The sequence below is a fragment of the Podarcis vaucheri genome (assembly GCF_965113315.1).
Source record: "Podarcis vaucheri genome assembly, chromosome: 8".
NCBI lineage: Eukaryota > Metazoa > Chordata > Lepidosauria > Squamata > Lacertidae > Podarcis > Podarcis vaucheri.
Window position 1 is genome coordinate 26,269,492 of NC_138766.1, and position 15,535 is coordinate 26,285,026.

Genomic DNA, 15,535 nt, shown 5'->3' on the forward strand with positions numbered 1-15,535 from the left:
AAGCGTGCTTTTTAAACAACACAATTAACTTCCCGTGGAACTTTTCCATGGAGAATTAGAGTGGCCTTGTAATTTTGCCTCTCAACCCATGTCACAAATTGAACTTGCCCGCTGGCCTCTCCTTGTTGAGAGTCTGTTCGTAGCACTATACTGTGTGAGAACCCCCTTTATGGTTATCTGCATGTGTGGCCCACAGTAAGGACCACCAGCAAGCTATCAGCAGTTGACCGTAAGCATGGTGATGGGCAGATCTGCCAGACCATTCAGTCTTCTGATTCCTTCCAGAAGCAAATGGAGGCCCTTGACCAATCCATTTTAGTGACTTATTGAGACATAACAATAGCACTTTTCTTTTTGCATGACTCAAAATTGAATGTCTTGGCTGTTCTGTTTTTGCTGGTCAGAATAGCTGGAAAAACATAAAATATCAGTTTTTTTCATTGTAGTTCATAGGGAACTCCCCAAGTACTACAATGAAAAAAACCTGATAAGCCTTACACAGTTGATTCATCTAGCTCACAGAATTTCGGCAGCTCTCCAGCATTTCAGAGAGCAGATACAGGTGTTTCTCTACCTGCATGTGTTTGAGTTGCACATGACTGTATATTGTGCAACGCCAGGAAATAAATTAAATAATCCGATTTAAACTGCCGAAAGGCACAAAGAGGGCCTGAAAAGTGCAGGAAAAGGGAAAAAGGGTACAAAAGAGCAGGAAAACGGCCAGCAGTTCCAGGAGCCTTTGCAACTGCGATCCCATGAACCTTTGCACTGACCTTTGAGGCCAGTGGATAGTTGGAGTTTGAGAAAGGAGGTTTGGAGGGAGCGGTTGTGGCTTTTCAGAGGTTTAGAGAAGTATTTACAGGCTTTTTAGATGGTGTTCCCCACTATGCACTGTTTCACATATACACACGGTACCCAGGAACGTAACCCCTTCATGACTGGGGAGACGCTTTTATTCCTGGAGATGACAGAAGATGAATCTAGGGACCTTCTGAATGCAAGGCAGAGCTACAGCTTTGTCTAAATTTTGTTCATTAAGAAACTTGGGAAGCTCATATTGTGGCTGTTAAGATATTTCTTACCACGAATGGAGTCTTCACTCCCTTTTTGTTTTAACTTACCCTCACTTTTTATACGTGAATACACTGACATGTTGGCAATATAAATTTAGAAGCTTCATAAACGCTGGTCGTTGTTCAGTGGTATCTTGGGTGATTCTTTTGTATCGGAAAATGGAGGAATGGATAATCCTAAAATCTCAGTTTACGACTATGCAGCTCAGATGGTAGCTATACTGCCGTGTTCCATGGGCACCCCATGCAAGTTGGCTTGAGATTTAGAGCAGAGTTGTGGAGGAATTCCATTACAGGCCCTTTTATGGTTCAAAAGAGAAATGTTTGTGATGAAAAGAATAATCCTATTGTAACAGCTCTTCTTTCAGGTTGGGGAAAGGTGAAAGAAAAAAATTTCTCCAGATAAGCTTGACACTGGAAATTTTTAGCACGTGAGAGAGGCATGAATTCAGTGTGGTAGAATAGAGGGCGCCACTGCCCTGCGCGGGGTGGACAACTCGTGTGGGAGTTGGACAGACCTCCTTTATTATCCTTCTTTGAAATGAGACAATGCTTCGGCCAGTGAATAAGACCTTATGAAGTGAATCGCGAGGTAACAAATCTGTAAAAAAAGAATCCTCGGTGTAGTTCACACAATGAAGGGATTACTCCCAAAATTTTTAGGGCCTCTTGTTTATGAGCAGGTATGAGAGAGATGAAACAAAGATGGAGCTTAGATTTTAGAGTACAGTGGTACCTTGGTTTAAGAACAGCTTAGTTTATAAACAACTTGGATTAAGAATGCCGCAAACCTGGAAGTAGGTGTTTTGGTTTGTGAACTTTGCCTTGGAAGCAGAACATGTCCCGCTTCCTGTTGAGTGTGTTCCATTTGTAAATTGAGTCCCCTGCTGCTATGGGAAAGCACGCCTTGGTTTAAGAACGCTTTGGTTTAAGAATGGGCTTAAGTTCGTAAACCAAGGGACCACTGTAATGATAAGGCCAGATATTTCAGAATGAAATGTGTCATACTTTGATTTAAGTACTATTCGTGCTCTGGTCCATGGGGTCACGAAGAATTGGACATGACTGAACGACGACAACTATTTTAAAAGTATTCCCCCCCCCCCAATACCGAACCCTTCTCACGTTTAATAAGTGTAATAATAAAACCAAACCACATTTATGCTGGTGTTGCTCTGAACCTCAGGGCAAATTACTATCATATGGGGTATGCTTGTGGGAGTACTTAGGGGTGTGTTGTGTTTTTTTTGAAAGAAATGGTCACCAATGTACATCTTACCTTTTGCCCTTGGAATCAGGACATTTACTTTTGGGTTAAGTTGAAGATACTATCTAAAGGTATGTCAATAATTGGTAATTAACTGGATTATACTGGCTAGACTAAAGTAGGCAAGTATGTGGAAGACAGTAGAGAGTCCTCAGTTGCACAGTTGGTTTGAATGAACCTGGTCTGCAGTATTTATAGTGAAATTTACTTGGAGCAGTAAGGTGTGGAGAAGGAAGAGAGCATAAGCAAACAATTAAGAGTTTCTATTAGGAAATGCATTTCCCCCCATTTTGGGAATATGTGTGGTGCATCGTTTTAGGTATAATTAAATTGTATGAATACAAATAGCATTTGGGTAGGCAGGGTCACAGCTAAACTTTTTCATATTTGTAACAATATGCACTAATATTTTCTGTTTACATATTTTTACTATAACGGGGGGGGACTGTGGGGGGAAATGGCTGGAGTGTTGATGTTCGTCATCAAGGAATGGCAACCTATTTAGCTTTGGTTTCCTCATTTGTTTGACCTTCTCACCACATCAAATGGCATCAGCAAAGTTCAGCATTCAGTACCACCCAGACAGTTCTCTCTTTAGATAATGGCTAATTCTAGTGTTTTCTAAATTCTATAGCTTCAACAATTTGTGAGCCCTAGAAGTTCTCAGGACCATTTTGGGAATTCTTTATTTTTTAAGAAAATGCCCCTTGTTTTCTGACTAATAAGCAGTGGCTGATCTAAGCAGTTATGCCTGAGCTGGACTTTGTGGATCAGCCCGGTTACCAATGCTGAGCTCCATTCTTTCCAAGGAATTTCTTGCCCTAGTTCTGTTGGTGGTGGGTGGGGAGGAAGGATGCTATCCTTGGGGGAATCCTCTGACTGCAGGTGCTTTTGGGATGTGGTACTTGATGCTTGGGGACGTGGGTGGCGCTGTGGGTTAAACCACAGAGCCTAGGACTTGCCGATCAGAAGGTCGGCGGTTTGAATCCCCGCAACGGGGTGAGCTCCCGTTGCTCAGTCCCCGCTCCTGCCAACCTAGCAGTTTGATAGCACGTCAAAGTGCAAGTAGATAAATAGGTACCACTCCAGCGGGAAGGTAAATGGCGTTTCCGTGCGCTGCTCTGGTTCGCCAGAAGCGGCTTAGTCATGCTGGCCACATGACCCGGAAGCTGTACGCCGGCTCCCTTGGCCAATAAAGCGAGATGAGTGCCACAACCCCAGAGTCGGTCACGACTGGACCTAATGGTCAGGGGTCCCTTTACTTGATGCTTGATGGATACTGTGATTGCCTCTGTTCTTATGGGTGTGTATATTCCATGACTCTCCCTCACTCCCATCATGCACCGAGAGGAGATTGAATGAAGGGAAAACAAAGCCCTCTAGTGAACTTCGTCAGGAAAAGAGCTTCCTCTCATCCATCTGAAGCTGACACAGATCTTTGCATTCGGCCCTTTAGCAGGTTGCCTGCAGGCACACACACACACACACACACACACACACGCCCTACTCCCTGTTGTTAGGCAACCTGAACAATGTGGCTGCACATGCAGTCTTGGTAACTTGGATTGTCCCCTTTCTTCCTTGAGTAATCACTTCACGTTTTTCCCCCTCCCCTTTTTTCTTGCAATCAAGATGGGCCTAAGTTCAGGGGCAAGTTCTGCTTTGGGGGTGCTGGGATAACCAAGGAGGAATTAAAGAATAATTTCCCCTTTCCAAGGGAAGCCTTTAAAAAAACCAAACCAAAAAAACCAAAACCCTTATGGAATTAGTTTGCTTTTTTAAAGAGCAGTTACCCAGGGTGAGAGAAGTCTAATTAAGGTGCTAAGAAACTGCTTTCTGACAAGTGCTGCTAATTGAAAACTTAACAGTGATTCACTTGCTGGCTTTACTGAAATTCGAAAGCTTCTGGTGAGGATTTTCTGTCTGATTGTAAAGTCATGACAGACAAACAGAGCGAAGCGACGCAGTGCATATTTTCTGCTCAAAAAGCCCTTAAATCCACACACCTCCCATGGACTTATAATTTAGTACAATTGGTTTACATTGTGTGTGTGTGTGTGTGTGTGTGTGTGTGTGTGTGTGTAGGGATTTTCAAGACTATGGTTGTGCTGCAGATCATGGAATATTTCTCAGATTACAGATCCTGCCACTACATGGTGACAAACTGAGATTGCATTTTTAAAATAGAATGGGTTTCTAGCTCTCACGATTGCAGACAGAAACTTGGGAAAATTTTGAACAGGTTTATAGGAAAACTTTGGGATAAATGAAGCATAGGGCATTAAAACAAAAGCTTGTAAATGCCACTTTTTGGTGATTACAAATCAACGCTATGTGACCAGCTATGCAACCTTTCACAAATGGGAAGATAGCTGATTTCTTGGTTTTAGGTGCTTGTTTACAGTGCCGTGAGAATCCTAGCAGTTTTTTCTGCAGCAGGGGCAACACAGCTGCCATCTTCAGAAAAGGTGTTTGTCTGTGCAGCTTGTTTGCTGATAAAACAAAAATTATTGAGGGCTGATCACTTTCCAGAACATTTTGGAACTTGGGGTGGTAAATACAAATGGTAACTTATCATGGTACATATTGAAATAAATAGCACCTTTGTAGTCCTTTAAGGGTACTTCTATAAGGCTGAATTGCAGGAAAGTAGGATTTATACTAAACACCAGGAGAAATTTCTGTCCTTGGAAAAAAATAAATCATTTCGACTCAGAGATGTGTTGCCTTAGGTGTCTGTACATACTGTCAAGGAAGTCTTTGTCAAGGTTGCTCCAAGTATTCGTCCTTTCCCAGCTAAGAGAATAATAATTGGGGGAAAATAATTCTGAATTTGTGTGTCTCCAGTTTTGCACCAGCTATACTACTGGCATGATCAATGGCTATACTATTGCTGATGCAAGATAGGCACAGAGATCCAAATAACTGCATGTAAAACTCTGCAAGCTTGCCTACTTTGTATGACATATTTGAGCTGTGACTGAGTTTCTAATTGTAAACGCCTGGGGTTTTAAGGACACTATTGCAAACCCCTTGATCACCCCCAACTATATTTTCCCCTCCTAAGTCTACACCTTTTGTCATTGAGGAAACACATTGGTAGAGAATACTGTTAATACTGAATATCTTCCAGCATCTTATTGCTAATTGTTTTCTTAGCACTGCGGAAAATAAATTTGTGTGGCTTAAGCAGCCGCTTGGTGACAGTCTATGGGTAGTTCATTTCTTCTGCATAACATGGCCTTAATTTAATACACAATTTATTGTTTTGTTTTACTCCTTCTCTCCTCTCTCCCCCCACACCCCAATCATAGGTTCAGTAAGCTGAGGAGCCTTAACCTTTCCAACAATCATTTAGGAGAGTTCCCATTGGCAGTCTGCAGCATTCCAACCTTGACTGAGCTCAATGTGTCCTGCAATGCACTCAGAAGTATTCCAGCAGCCGTCGGTGATATGAACAAGTAGGTACAGATGGCCAAGGGCAGCGTGAACCCTGAGTGCACCGACTCCTCCCAGAGGGTTAGCCTTGGTCAATGATGCCTGAGTCATGGCAAAAGTGTGTGCTAAACGCCTAAGCACAACTAAATCTGTAACGACCAGCAAAAGTGCCTGTGTATTACACACTTCTTCACATACAGAGGAAAGCTGTGAAAAACTCTTGTATACTAGCACCTTCACTTGGGTCCAGAATATGGCAACAACAACAATAATAATATTGATTGATTGTGCTCCATCCATCTGACTCAGTTCCCCCAGCCACTCTGGGTGGCTTCCAACAGGATATACAAAAACACAACAGAGCATCGCACATTAGAAGCTTCCCGATACAGGGCTGCCTTCAGATATCTCCTAAAAGTCGTGTCATTGTTTATCAGTTTGACATCTGATGGGAGGGCGTTCCACAGGGCGGGTGCCACTACCAGGAAGGCCCTCTGCCTGGTTCCCTGTAACCTAAGGTTACCAGATTTTTTTCAATGAATCCGGGGACACTTTTCAACTTTAATAGGAATGGTAGGATTTTGTCAGGGGGCTGATTTGTAAATCCAGGGTGACCTTACTGTAACCCCACTTCTTACAACAGGGGAACTGCCAGAAGGTCCTTTGGAGTTGCTGCAATACATGTTTATAAAGAGTTGTTTTTGGGGGGGCCGGGGGGGGTTATGCTGCTATTAACAACCACCTCTTCTCTTCAATAGCTTACAGACCTTCTTGTTGGATGGGAACTTCCTCCAGAGCCTTCCCGCTGAGTTGGAAAGGATGCCCCAGCTTAACTACCTGGGTCTTTCTTTCAACGAGTTCAGCGGCATTCCCGAGGTGTTAGAGAAGCTGCCTGCCATGGACAAACTCTGTATGTCTGGAAACTGCATGGAAACGCTCTGCTTGCAGGCGCTGAACAGAATGCCACACATCAAACATGTAGATCTAAGGTACGTAACCTTGCGAGAGGACGGGTGAAGCTCAAGAGTGAAGATGGCTGTCCGCATCGTTTCAAGATATTGGCTATGACTGGTCACAAATTTCATATGCAGATGCTGAACTTTCGAGCAAGGGCATTTAGTGCTAGGGGTGATGTTTGTTAAATATCTCTGCTTCTTTTTTCACGCAAGCGATCAAATTAAGAGTGACTTCCTCTACAATAAATGTAGGCTTGGCAGTGTTTAGTTGTCATATTATTACATTAGCCTGCAAAATCGAGAAATGAACTGCTTTAACCAACCAGAAATACCGTATTTTTTGCTCTATAAGACTCACTTTTTCCCTCCTAAAAAGTAAGGGGAAATGTGTGTGCTTCTTATGGAGCGAATGCAGGCTGCGCAACTATCCCAGAAGCCAGAACAGCAAGAGGGATTGCTGCTTTCACTGCGCAGCGATCCCTCTTGCTGTTCTGGCTTCTGAGATTCAGAATATATTTTTTCTTGTTTTCCTCCTCCAAAAACTAGGTGCGTCTTGTGGTCTGGTGCGTCTTATAGAGCAAAAAATACGGTAATTTCTCATCCTCATGCAAATACTCTTGACCTCGTATGTGAGGGATTCAATCCCTTACCTCAGGGGTAGGACCTGTGGGCCAGTTTTGGCCTGCCAAAAGGTCTGGTTTGGCCCATGAGGCCATTTTCCCTAAACCACGCCCCTTTACCCATCAACTGATGTCACCAATGACATCTGCTGATGGGTGGGGCCTTCTTTTCTCTCCACCCCATCCAAACTGAATAGAATTTTTTTTAATTTAAAAAATACAACATTTAAAACAATGTACATATCATACAAAATTCTTAAAATGCTCATAGGTTTTGGGCAGGTTTTTGCCTGATAATTCCAAATACAGCTGCAGGGAGATGCCTGTGTTTTAATGGGTTAAGGAGTTGGAGCAGGTTGAGGAGTTAACTTATGCATACTAGAAGATGGCATATGGTGTAATCTAGGGATGAGAGCACTTAAAAAAAAGAAAGAAGTGCAGTCCTGGTCCTTCCAGAGCTTTCATTGCCCCCCAAAGCATTCTACTGATTGTGTGATTTAATCGATCTTGTCAGCTCAGCACTGAAAATAAAATTGAACTCTTCAGAGTGCAATGAAATTGTACAGGTGGCTGCTTTTTATAGATCACCTTTGTTTCTGCAGCAAGTCAAGGACTAGGCAGGACAAGTTCTCTCGACCTGCCATGATTTATAATATGTGCATGTATGGGTTTGGGTGACCCACCCCAAATATAAAATAATGACCCATTGGATCACATCACCATTGTCAAGTGTTGGGATTTGGGTGGGATGTAAACTTTTATTATAATGCCGTGCCCAAATGGAGAACTTGGAATATGTGCAGAGCTTCATGTTTATAAACCCCTCTTCCCCACTTTTTTATCCTCTGAGGAATTCAAAGCAGTGCTTTAGTCTATGAAGGTATTCATATATTATAGTGGAAGTCCTAAGTTTGGGGAATGTCACATTCCCATTTGAACACCTGCAATCCCAGAAGAATTTTGTGTATAAGCAAAATCTCAGAAATGCACCAAGTACTAACATCCAATTAAAGTAAGAGTTGTCAGCATACACTGGTGTATACCGTATTTTTTGCTCTATAAGACTCACTTTCTCCCTCCTAAAAAGTAAGGGGAAATGTGTGTGCGTCTTATGGAGTGAATGCAGGCTGCACAGCTATCCCAGAAGCCAGAACAGCAAGAGGGATTGCTGCTTTCACTGTGCAGTGATCCCTCTTGCTGTTCTGGCTCCTGAGATTCAGAATATTTTTTTTCTTGTTTTCCTCCTCCAAAAACTAGGTGCGTCTTGTGGTCTGGTGCATCTTATAGAGCGAAAAATACGGTACCTCCCTCTTTGTCAGTCATACGCCATCAATTCATGTTGACAGTGGTAAAGTGATCTGGGATTGTTGATGTTCGTATGTGAATGTTGATGTTCGCTGCACTTTGGAAAATGCATGTTTTCATTGGCTGGGATTATTCAGTGTACGTCCTGATTGCAGGAAGGATGCATATGGCTAAGCTGAATGGGACCCCACTTTGGCTGCAACCATTTCAGAACTAATCAGAGCAGTATCAAGCTTCATTTTGCATAGGCACAATCTCAGGTAGCAGAACTGCAAAAACGATGATAAAAATGCAACCCGCCGGTTTATGGAACTGAAGAGTTGGAAGGGCCCACAAGGATCATTTATTCCAACTCCTTGCAATACAGGAATCTTTCACCCGCCGTGGGGCTCAAACCCTTGACCCTGAAATTAAGAGTCTCGTGCTCTACCAACTGAGCTATCTCTCAGCACCCTCTAATGCCCCAGCGAAATGAGGGACAGATACTTGGGAGCACTTCCTGCTGTTTGCCTCACAACCTATTGGTGATGGGTTCCAAGATTTTCAGCAAAAGGGTCTAGTGTATGACCTGGGGAGTGCTTGAAGATGTAGCGTTGCTTAGAACTAAACGTTGGAAGGGAGAACATTGGGGACCTCCATGTGAGTCACTATGAGCTTTTCATAAAGGCCCATTTGGGCACCAGATTTTGGGCTTGTATTTTATTTTTGCTTGGGACACTGAGAAAATGATAGTTTTAGAGCCAAAACTTCAGCTTTCCAACCTCTTGCTGACATACGCCCATCAACAGCATAATTCTTTTCATCCCTCTCTTACTCCAGGTTAAATGTCATTAGGAGGTTGGTGGCGGACGGCGCTGATTTCCTACATCACGTCACCCAGCTCGATCTTCGGGACAATAAACTAGGCGAACTCGACGCCACCATCTTCAACAACGTTGAAATACTGCACTGTGAAAGAAACCAGCTGGTCAGCCTCAAAATCAGCGGATATTTGCTTAAAGCTCTTTACGCCACTTCAAATGGTAAGTTTGCTTTGAAGGCAGTTCAGACAAGGACTAGGTGTTTTTTGGTCTGCTCGTCTTACAGTGGATTTGGATGCCGTGTTTAGGTTCAGGGTTCATCCAGCCCCAGCGCACAAGCATGGTACAAACCATTTAGAGGACCACTATGCCAGTGTCAGAAATGAATAATAATGCCTTCATACTGTGCATTTTAAGCATTCAGCTTACCTCACATAAATGTTACTGAAATACTGGAGCGATTGGCCTTGACTTTCTGTGAAGATGACAACATACCATAGGTAACCGATAATTTCAGTCCAAAGCCTGCTGCCTGTCTGACGCCTACTGCAAAATTTCAGGTTTTTGGCTTCCCTACATTGGTGTTGGGACGTGGGTGGCGCTGTGGGTTAAACCACAGAGCCTAGAGCTTGCTGATCAGAAGGTTGGCGGTTTGAATCCCTGCGACGGGGTGAGCTCCCGTTGCTCAGTCCCTGCTCGTGCCAACCTAGCAGTTCGAAAACACGGCGGGAAGGTAAATAGCGTTTCTGTGCGCTGCTCTGGTTCGCCAGAAGCGGCTTAGTCATGCTGGCCACATGACCTGGAAGGTGTACGCCGGCTCCCTCAGCCAGTAAAGTGAGATGAGCGCCGCAACCCCAGAGTCGGTCACAACTGGACCTAATGGTCAGGGGCCCCTTTACCTTTTACATTTGTGTTAATTTATGCAACAATTCTGTGATGGTTGTGTTGCCACCACTTACTGCTGCTGGGAAGGACCATTTAGCATGCATTTAAGTTCTGTCACAGGCTATATTTTCACATTCTGTTGCCGTTTATCTCCAACCTTTAACATTCCTCCCCCCTTAACACCTGTGTGCACTTGTATGTGCATATATATACACACACACACACACTCTGCCTGAAAACTGAGGGTCACACCCCATCCGTCTGACGAATGCTTATGCCATATTAACATTTTTAGTTTTTAAGGTGCCACATGCCTCTTTGTTGTATCATTTCTTTTTTTAGTTTCCTTTGGACTTCATCATGACACATGTAACAGGAAAGCCTGTTGTCCCTTGCTCTGGTTTTCAGAGTGGGCTAAGCATTTTCTGCAGCGAGAACAACCCTCAGGCCAAAAAAGTCCACTTGTATAAATTATGCAAATAAAGTGGATTTGCACAACTGTCTTTTGCATAAAGCTGTTTCTGCTGAGCCTAGGACCTTGAGGTCTTCTCTCTCTGCTGGAAGCACTGAAGAATTGATTGAAGTAGGCAGCTGAGCTCAGTGAGTTACGAACAGGCAGCAGTAGCTCTCGTTCTTTCTTCTGCCGTCTCCCACCTCTGGACTGCAGATAGGCCCTAAGTTCATGGTGATTGGTTTGTTGTGTAACCTCTTAGCCCTTTTTGATTAAAAAGAGAGAGAAAAGACTGCCCTAAATTTCCCTGTGCATAACCATATAGTTGAGCAGTGGCATGGGTTTCAGAAATTGGCAGCAAAATCCAAGCATTGCCAAACCATTGTTTCAATGGATATCTGGACTGATGAACGTTGTAACTGTAGGATTAGGCTTTGTTAGTTCTGTGCATAAAAATGGATATGGCTGCTAATTATGAGTTGAAGGATTTAATGTAAGGTCAAGAGGGTGTTAGGATAGACTTCTTGTCTACAAACAAATGGCAGTGCAATGAAGTGCTGCTGGTGATGCTGTGTGAAGAATAGCCTTGGGAAATGATCGGGTGAGGAATCATTGATTTACCATAAGCCTAGTTCTCGCTCAGGAGATAAACCTATGTCTGGGTTGTATCACTGCAGACAGGGTCAGTCGGTGATTGAATGCTGCCGTATACCATGAAAAGTGAAAAATTCCTCCTTGCAGAATACTAGACGTTGGGAAGAGGATTTAACTATTGATGTGGATGTTTTCTGTATGGGTGGTGTGTGTGTGTGTGGTGAATTCTACAATCATGAATTTCTCTCCCTGCCTCCTGGCAGTCTGAAGTGGTGCATCACAAGCACACGAATCAAACCTTAAGAATGTCTGATTCCTGGGGATAAAAATATTCCTCGGGCTCTCAGATTTTGTAACCTACTGTACTTGCAGTTCAGATCCCAGAACTGATTTGAGACTGCATTTTAGGAAGCAGCAGCAGGAGGAAAACTTTCCTAAATAACAGAGAACTATGTCTGTTGAAAGCTAAGGAGAAATGGAAGAAACCACTATCTGGTGTACAGTGGTTCCTTGGTACTTGAACAGCTTGGCTCCTGAACACCACAAACCTGGAAGTAAGTGTTCCAGTTTGCGAACGTTTTTCAGAAGCCAAACGTCCGATGCAGCTTCTGCTTGAGTGCAGGAAGCTCCTGCAGGCAATCGGAAGCCGCGCCTTGGTTTCCGAACGGTTTCAGGAGTCGAATGGACTCCCGGAATGGATTGAGTTTGAGAAACAAGGTACCACTGTACTATGTCTATTGAAGACCCTTTAAGCCATATTAAATATTCCTTACTGTGTGCGATGTACAACTTGCACGATGGGGAAACAACAAACCTGGGAAATAGGAAGTAGTGCATTATTTTCAATGCTAATTTTTCTTTGTTTCTGGTATATATTAATTGTGTTCCTTTCACAGAACTTGTTCACCTTGATGTGTATCCAGTTCCGAACTATCTGACTTACATGGATGTTTCTAGGTAAGCCCTAATATACCTTTTTGAAAACACGGTGCTAGCATGGCTGAAACAAAAATTACCTTAGCCTTGCTAAGAGGGCTGGTAGAGACACACAAGTAGCTGGGGTTACTGTTCAGGATTGATCCATTAGTTTGCATGAGCTTTCCTTATTTATTCTCTCCTCCCTACTTCCATCTTCTACTGTAGTTTAGCATTACATGTAACGGTTGCCAACCTAAGTTGAAAAAAGGCTGTGGCGTTCTGAAACCCATTTTAAAATCCCACAGCCTGCTGCTGGTCTCTGGACTTTGTTTAATTTTCTGTCTACGTCATCCCTCAGAGAGGTTGGAATAAGGGAATCTCCCCCCCACCCCCATTTAGCTGCTGTGTGCATGCACGCACGCGCTAGAATTTTATTCACTTAAAATTAAAATTTTATTTATTTTAATTGATCTGTCAAAATGTGTGTTGGAATGTCAAGACTCCATTTATTCCTTGTTGTGAAGATGGCTTCTACAAATCGATGTGTTCATTCTGAGGTCTGGTGATTTAAATCATCATCATCATCATCATCATCTGAAGAGTGTTTTCTGGGTCTTAAAAGGCACAGCCAAATACAACTGGTTAAGTTTGTGAGTGTGTTTCAGACACACTGCAGCATTGGACCTGGGTTATTTTTCAAATTACACTGCGGAGCAGATCTTTAGGCGCACTAGTAAAATAGCCCTATCTTAAAGGCCTTGCCTTATACATGGACTCTCTCTCGAATCATAGTGTTTAATCCAGGCATAAGCAAACCCAGCCCTCCAGAGGTTTTGGGACTACAACTCCCATCCTCCCTGACCACTGGTCCTGTTAGCTAGGGATGATGGGAGTTGTAGTCCCAAAACATCTGGAGGGCCAAGTTTGCCCATGCCTGGGTTAATCTGTAGCGCTGAGGGAAATCCCCTTACAAACAATAATGTATGACCCTAGGGTTGTTAAAACAAATCTGTGGGGACAGGAAGATTCACTCCCATTGCGTACTCATGTGCTTTGGTTTTGCTTGGTACCTCTGTCTCCCTTCCCTCCTGTGGAACATCCGCTGAGGGCACTTACACCAACACAGCTAGATTAAAAAAAGAGAAAAGTTTTCCGATTCCATGCATGCGATGCTGTTTCTGATGCCCGCAAGAGCCTGCACACTAGGATTAAAACAACATGATTCTAAGCAGAGGAGGTCATTTGCGTTTTTGAGCATTGTTGTGGGTGGTTTGTTTTGTTTTTTTGTTTTAAAAAGAGCACCAGACCTTGAGTTGTCCTAAAGAGCGAAGCGACTGTTTTGTCTAAACAAGAGCACCAAAGAGACAAGGGTGTTGCCTTGCCTGGGGGTGCTGCCAGTGACTTGAAGCATACAAGTGCATGAGTCAATGTATTTGCGTGCCAGAATCTCATCAGTATGTGCACATGGATAAGTAATTTATTAGAAAAATCAGTGTGTCCTCCCCCCCCCACCGTTATTTCCACAAGTCATCGTAATGAGGAATATTTGACTTCCCAATATCTGAGGCTAGCTATGTTGACAGCTTGTTTTCATAACAAGATTATATATTCACTTTCTTTTCTTATATATTTGATTAACGTGGCATTTATTGCACAACCCCAAAATGTGAATGATGCACTATTTGTCTTCCTGCAAATACGTTTCAGCTTAAAGCTGTGTTAGAGACGAGTAAAGCCTTAAAAAAAAAAATCCCCTTATTTTCCAAGCTGGTATTCTACTGGAAATTTACTCAGTTCACTATAAGCAAAGCACTGTTGATAGTGTAAAGGACAGAGCAGGACAGAGCTTGCAAGCCAGCATTTTGTGTAAACTTCCCCTGGACTGAATAAGAAAATAGCTAAACATCCTGCTCTGTTGCCTTATTTAAAACACACCAAAGAAAAAGAGATCCATACAGCAGGATGTATTTGTGGGCACAAACTTTCATTTGTAGAGTAAATATTGGTAATGAAGGAATACGGTTTTTGGGAGTTCTCCTGAATCTGGTTGAATGGCCACTGATTCTGTTTCCTTTGTCTAAACTCTAGTTCCTGTGAAAATGCCATCTTGGAAGTTTCTGTGCAGAGTGGTTTGGAATTTTGGTACACACACTCGTTGTGCTGTAAAAAATATTTGAAGACAAGATTGATCTATAAGTGCAGGACCAGTTGATGTAGGACCCTCCAGAGGTTGTTAGATTGCAGTTCACATCATCCCTGACCGTTGACCATGCTGACTGCTGGAGCTGCTGGTTGTTGGAGTCTAGCAACATCTGGCTGCCTCCAGTTGGCTGCACTGAATTTAATGAGCATTCAAAAAAGTGCACTGGCAAATCCTAAATATATACAATGGAAACATAGGCGAGCATGTAAGAAATTGCTACATTTTTGAAAGGAAGCACAGTGCTACTGTTCCAGTTGCTATTAGCGTTTTCTACAGCGTTCATTTGCTTTTGCTTCCTTCTCCCAAGCAAAGCAAAGCGCTATTGCCACATGTTACTGTTAGATCAACACTAAGCTCTTGTTGTTGAACTGCATGACATCATTTTGCAGGTTGTGGGTTGAGAATTGTGGAAACCTTGATTTGTGTGGCGAACTCCATTCCAAGAAGAGTGACTGGGTTGAAACAACAGATGATTGTGTCTGGCCCAATGTTGGGCAAGTTGCATTTGCGGCCCCAAACATTTCATTGCATTGCCTATCCTGGTTTAAAACACATATGCTTGTTTTTTCATACCTCGTAACCTGTTCGTTTGTTGCCTCCCTTGTGCAGAAACCACCTCGAGAGCCTCCCTGAATGGGTCTGCGATAGCAGGAAGCTGGAAGTTCTGGATCTGGGCCACAATCAAATATGTGAACTGCCTGCCCGGTGAGTCTTGCAGACATAGTTACACAAGTAGGAACAGGACGCACAATTCAGAAACAATTGTGGAGTCAGTGTTTAGCTTGTTTCGGTTACAGATGGACGGGTATTTTGTTTTTGCCTTCTGTTTGATGTTTTTCAACCTCACAGGGTGCCATTGTGTTGTAAGCTGCAACACAGCCTCTCTTCTTCTTCTTCTTCTTCTTCTTCTTCTTCTTCTTCTTCTTCTGCTCTTTAATCCGGACAAAAACAAAACACCCAACTTCTTCAATTTGCAGACAGATGTCCTAAGGCTGTTCAGCATCGTGTTGCCTGGCTCCTTAAAT

The 15,535-nt window shown here is 43.2% G+C and overlaps 1 protein-coding gene across 3 annotated transcripts in view; it reads left to right on the forward strand.

The window, feature by feature from the left end:
• PHLPP1 (PH domain and leucine rich repeat protein phosphatase 1) overlaps positions 1–15,535 on the forward strand; it is a 162,402-nt gene that overhangs the window by 105,559 nt on the left and 41,308 nt on the right. For all 3 annotated transcript variants that reach the window (XR_014222287.1, XR_014222288.1, XM_082234161.1), the window contains exons 5-9: positions 5,655–5,801; positions 6,537–6,767; positions 9,479–9,681; positions 12,286–12,346; positions 15,120–15,215. Coding sequence is in view for 1 of the 3 variants with exons in the window: in XM_082234161.1 (XP_082090287.1) it covers positions 5,655–5,801; positions 6,537–6,767; positions 9,479–9,681; positions 12,286–12,346; positions 15,120–15,215 (738 nt within the window). In the remaining 2 variants the exon portion in view is untranslated. The remainder of the gene's footprint in view (positions 1–5,654; positions 5,802–6,536; positions 6,768–9,478; positions 9,682–12,285; positions 12,347–15,119; positions 15,216–15,535) is intronic.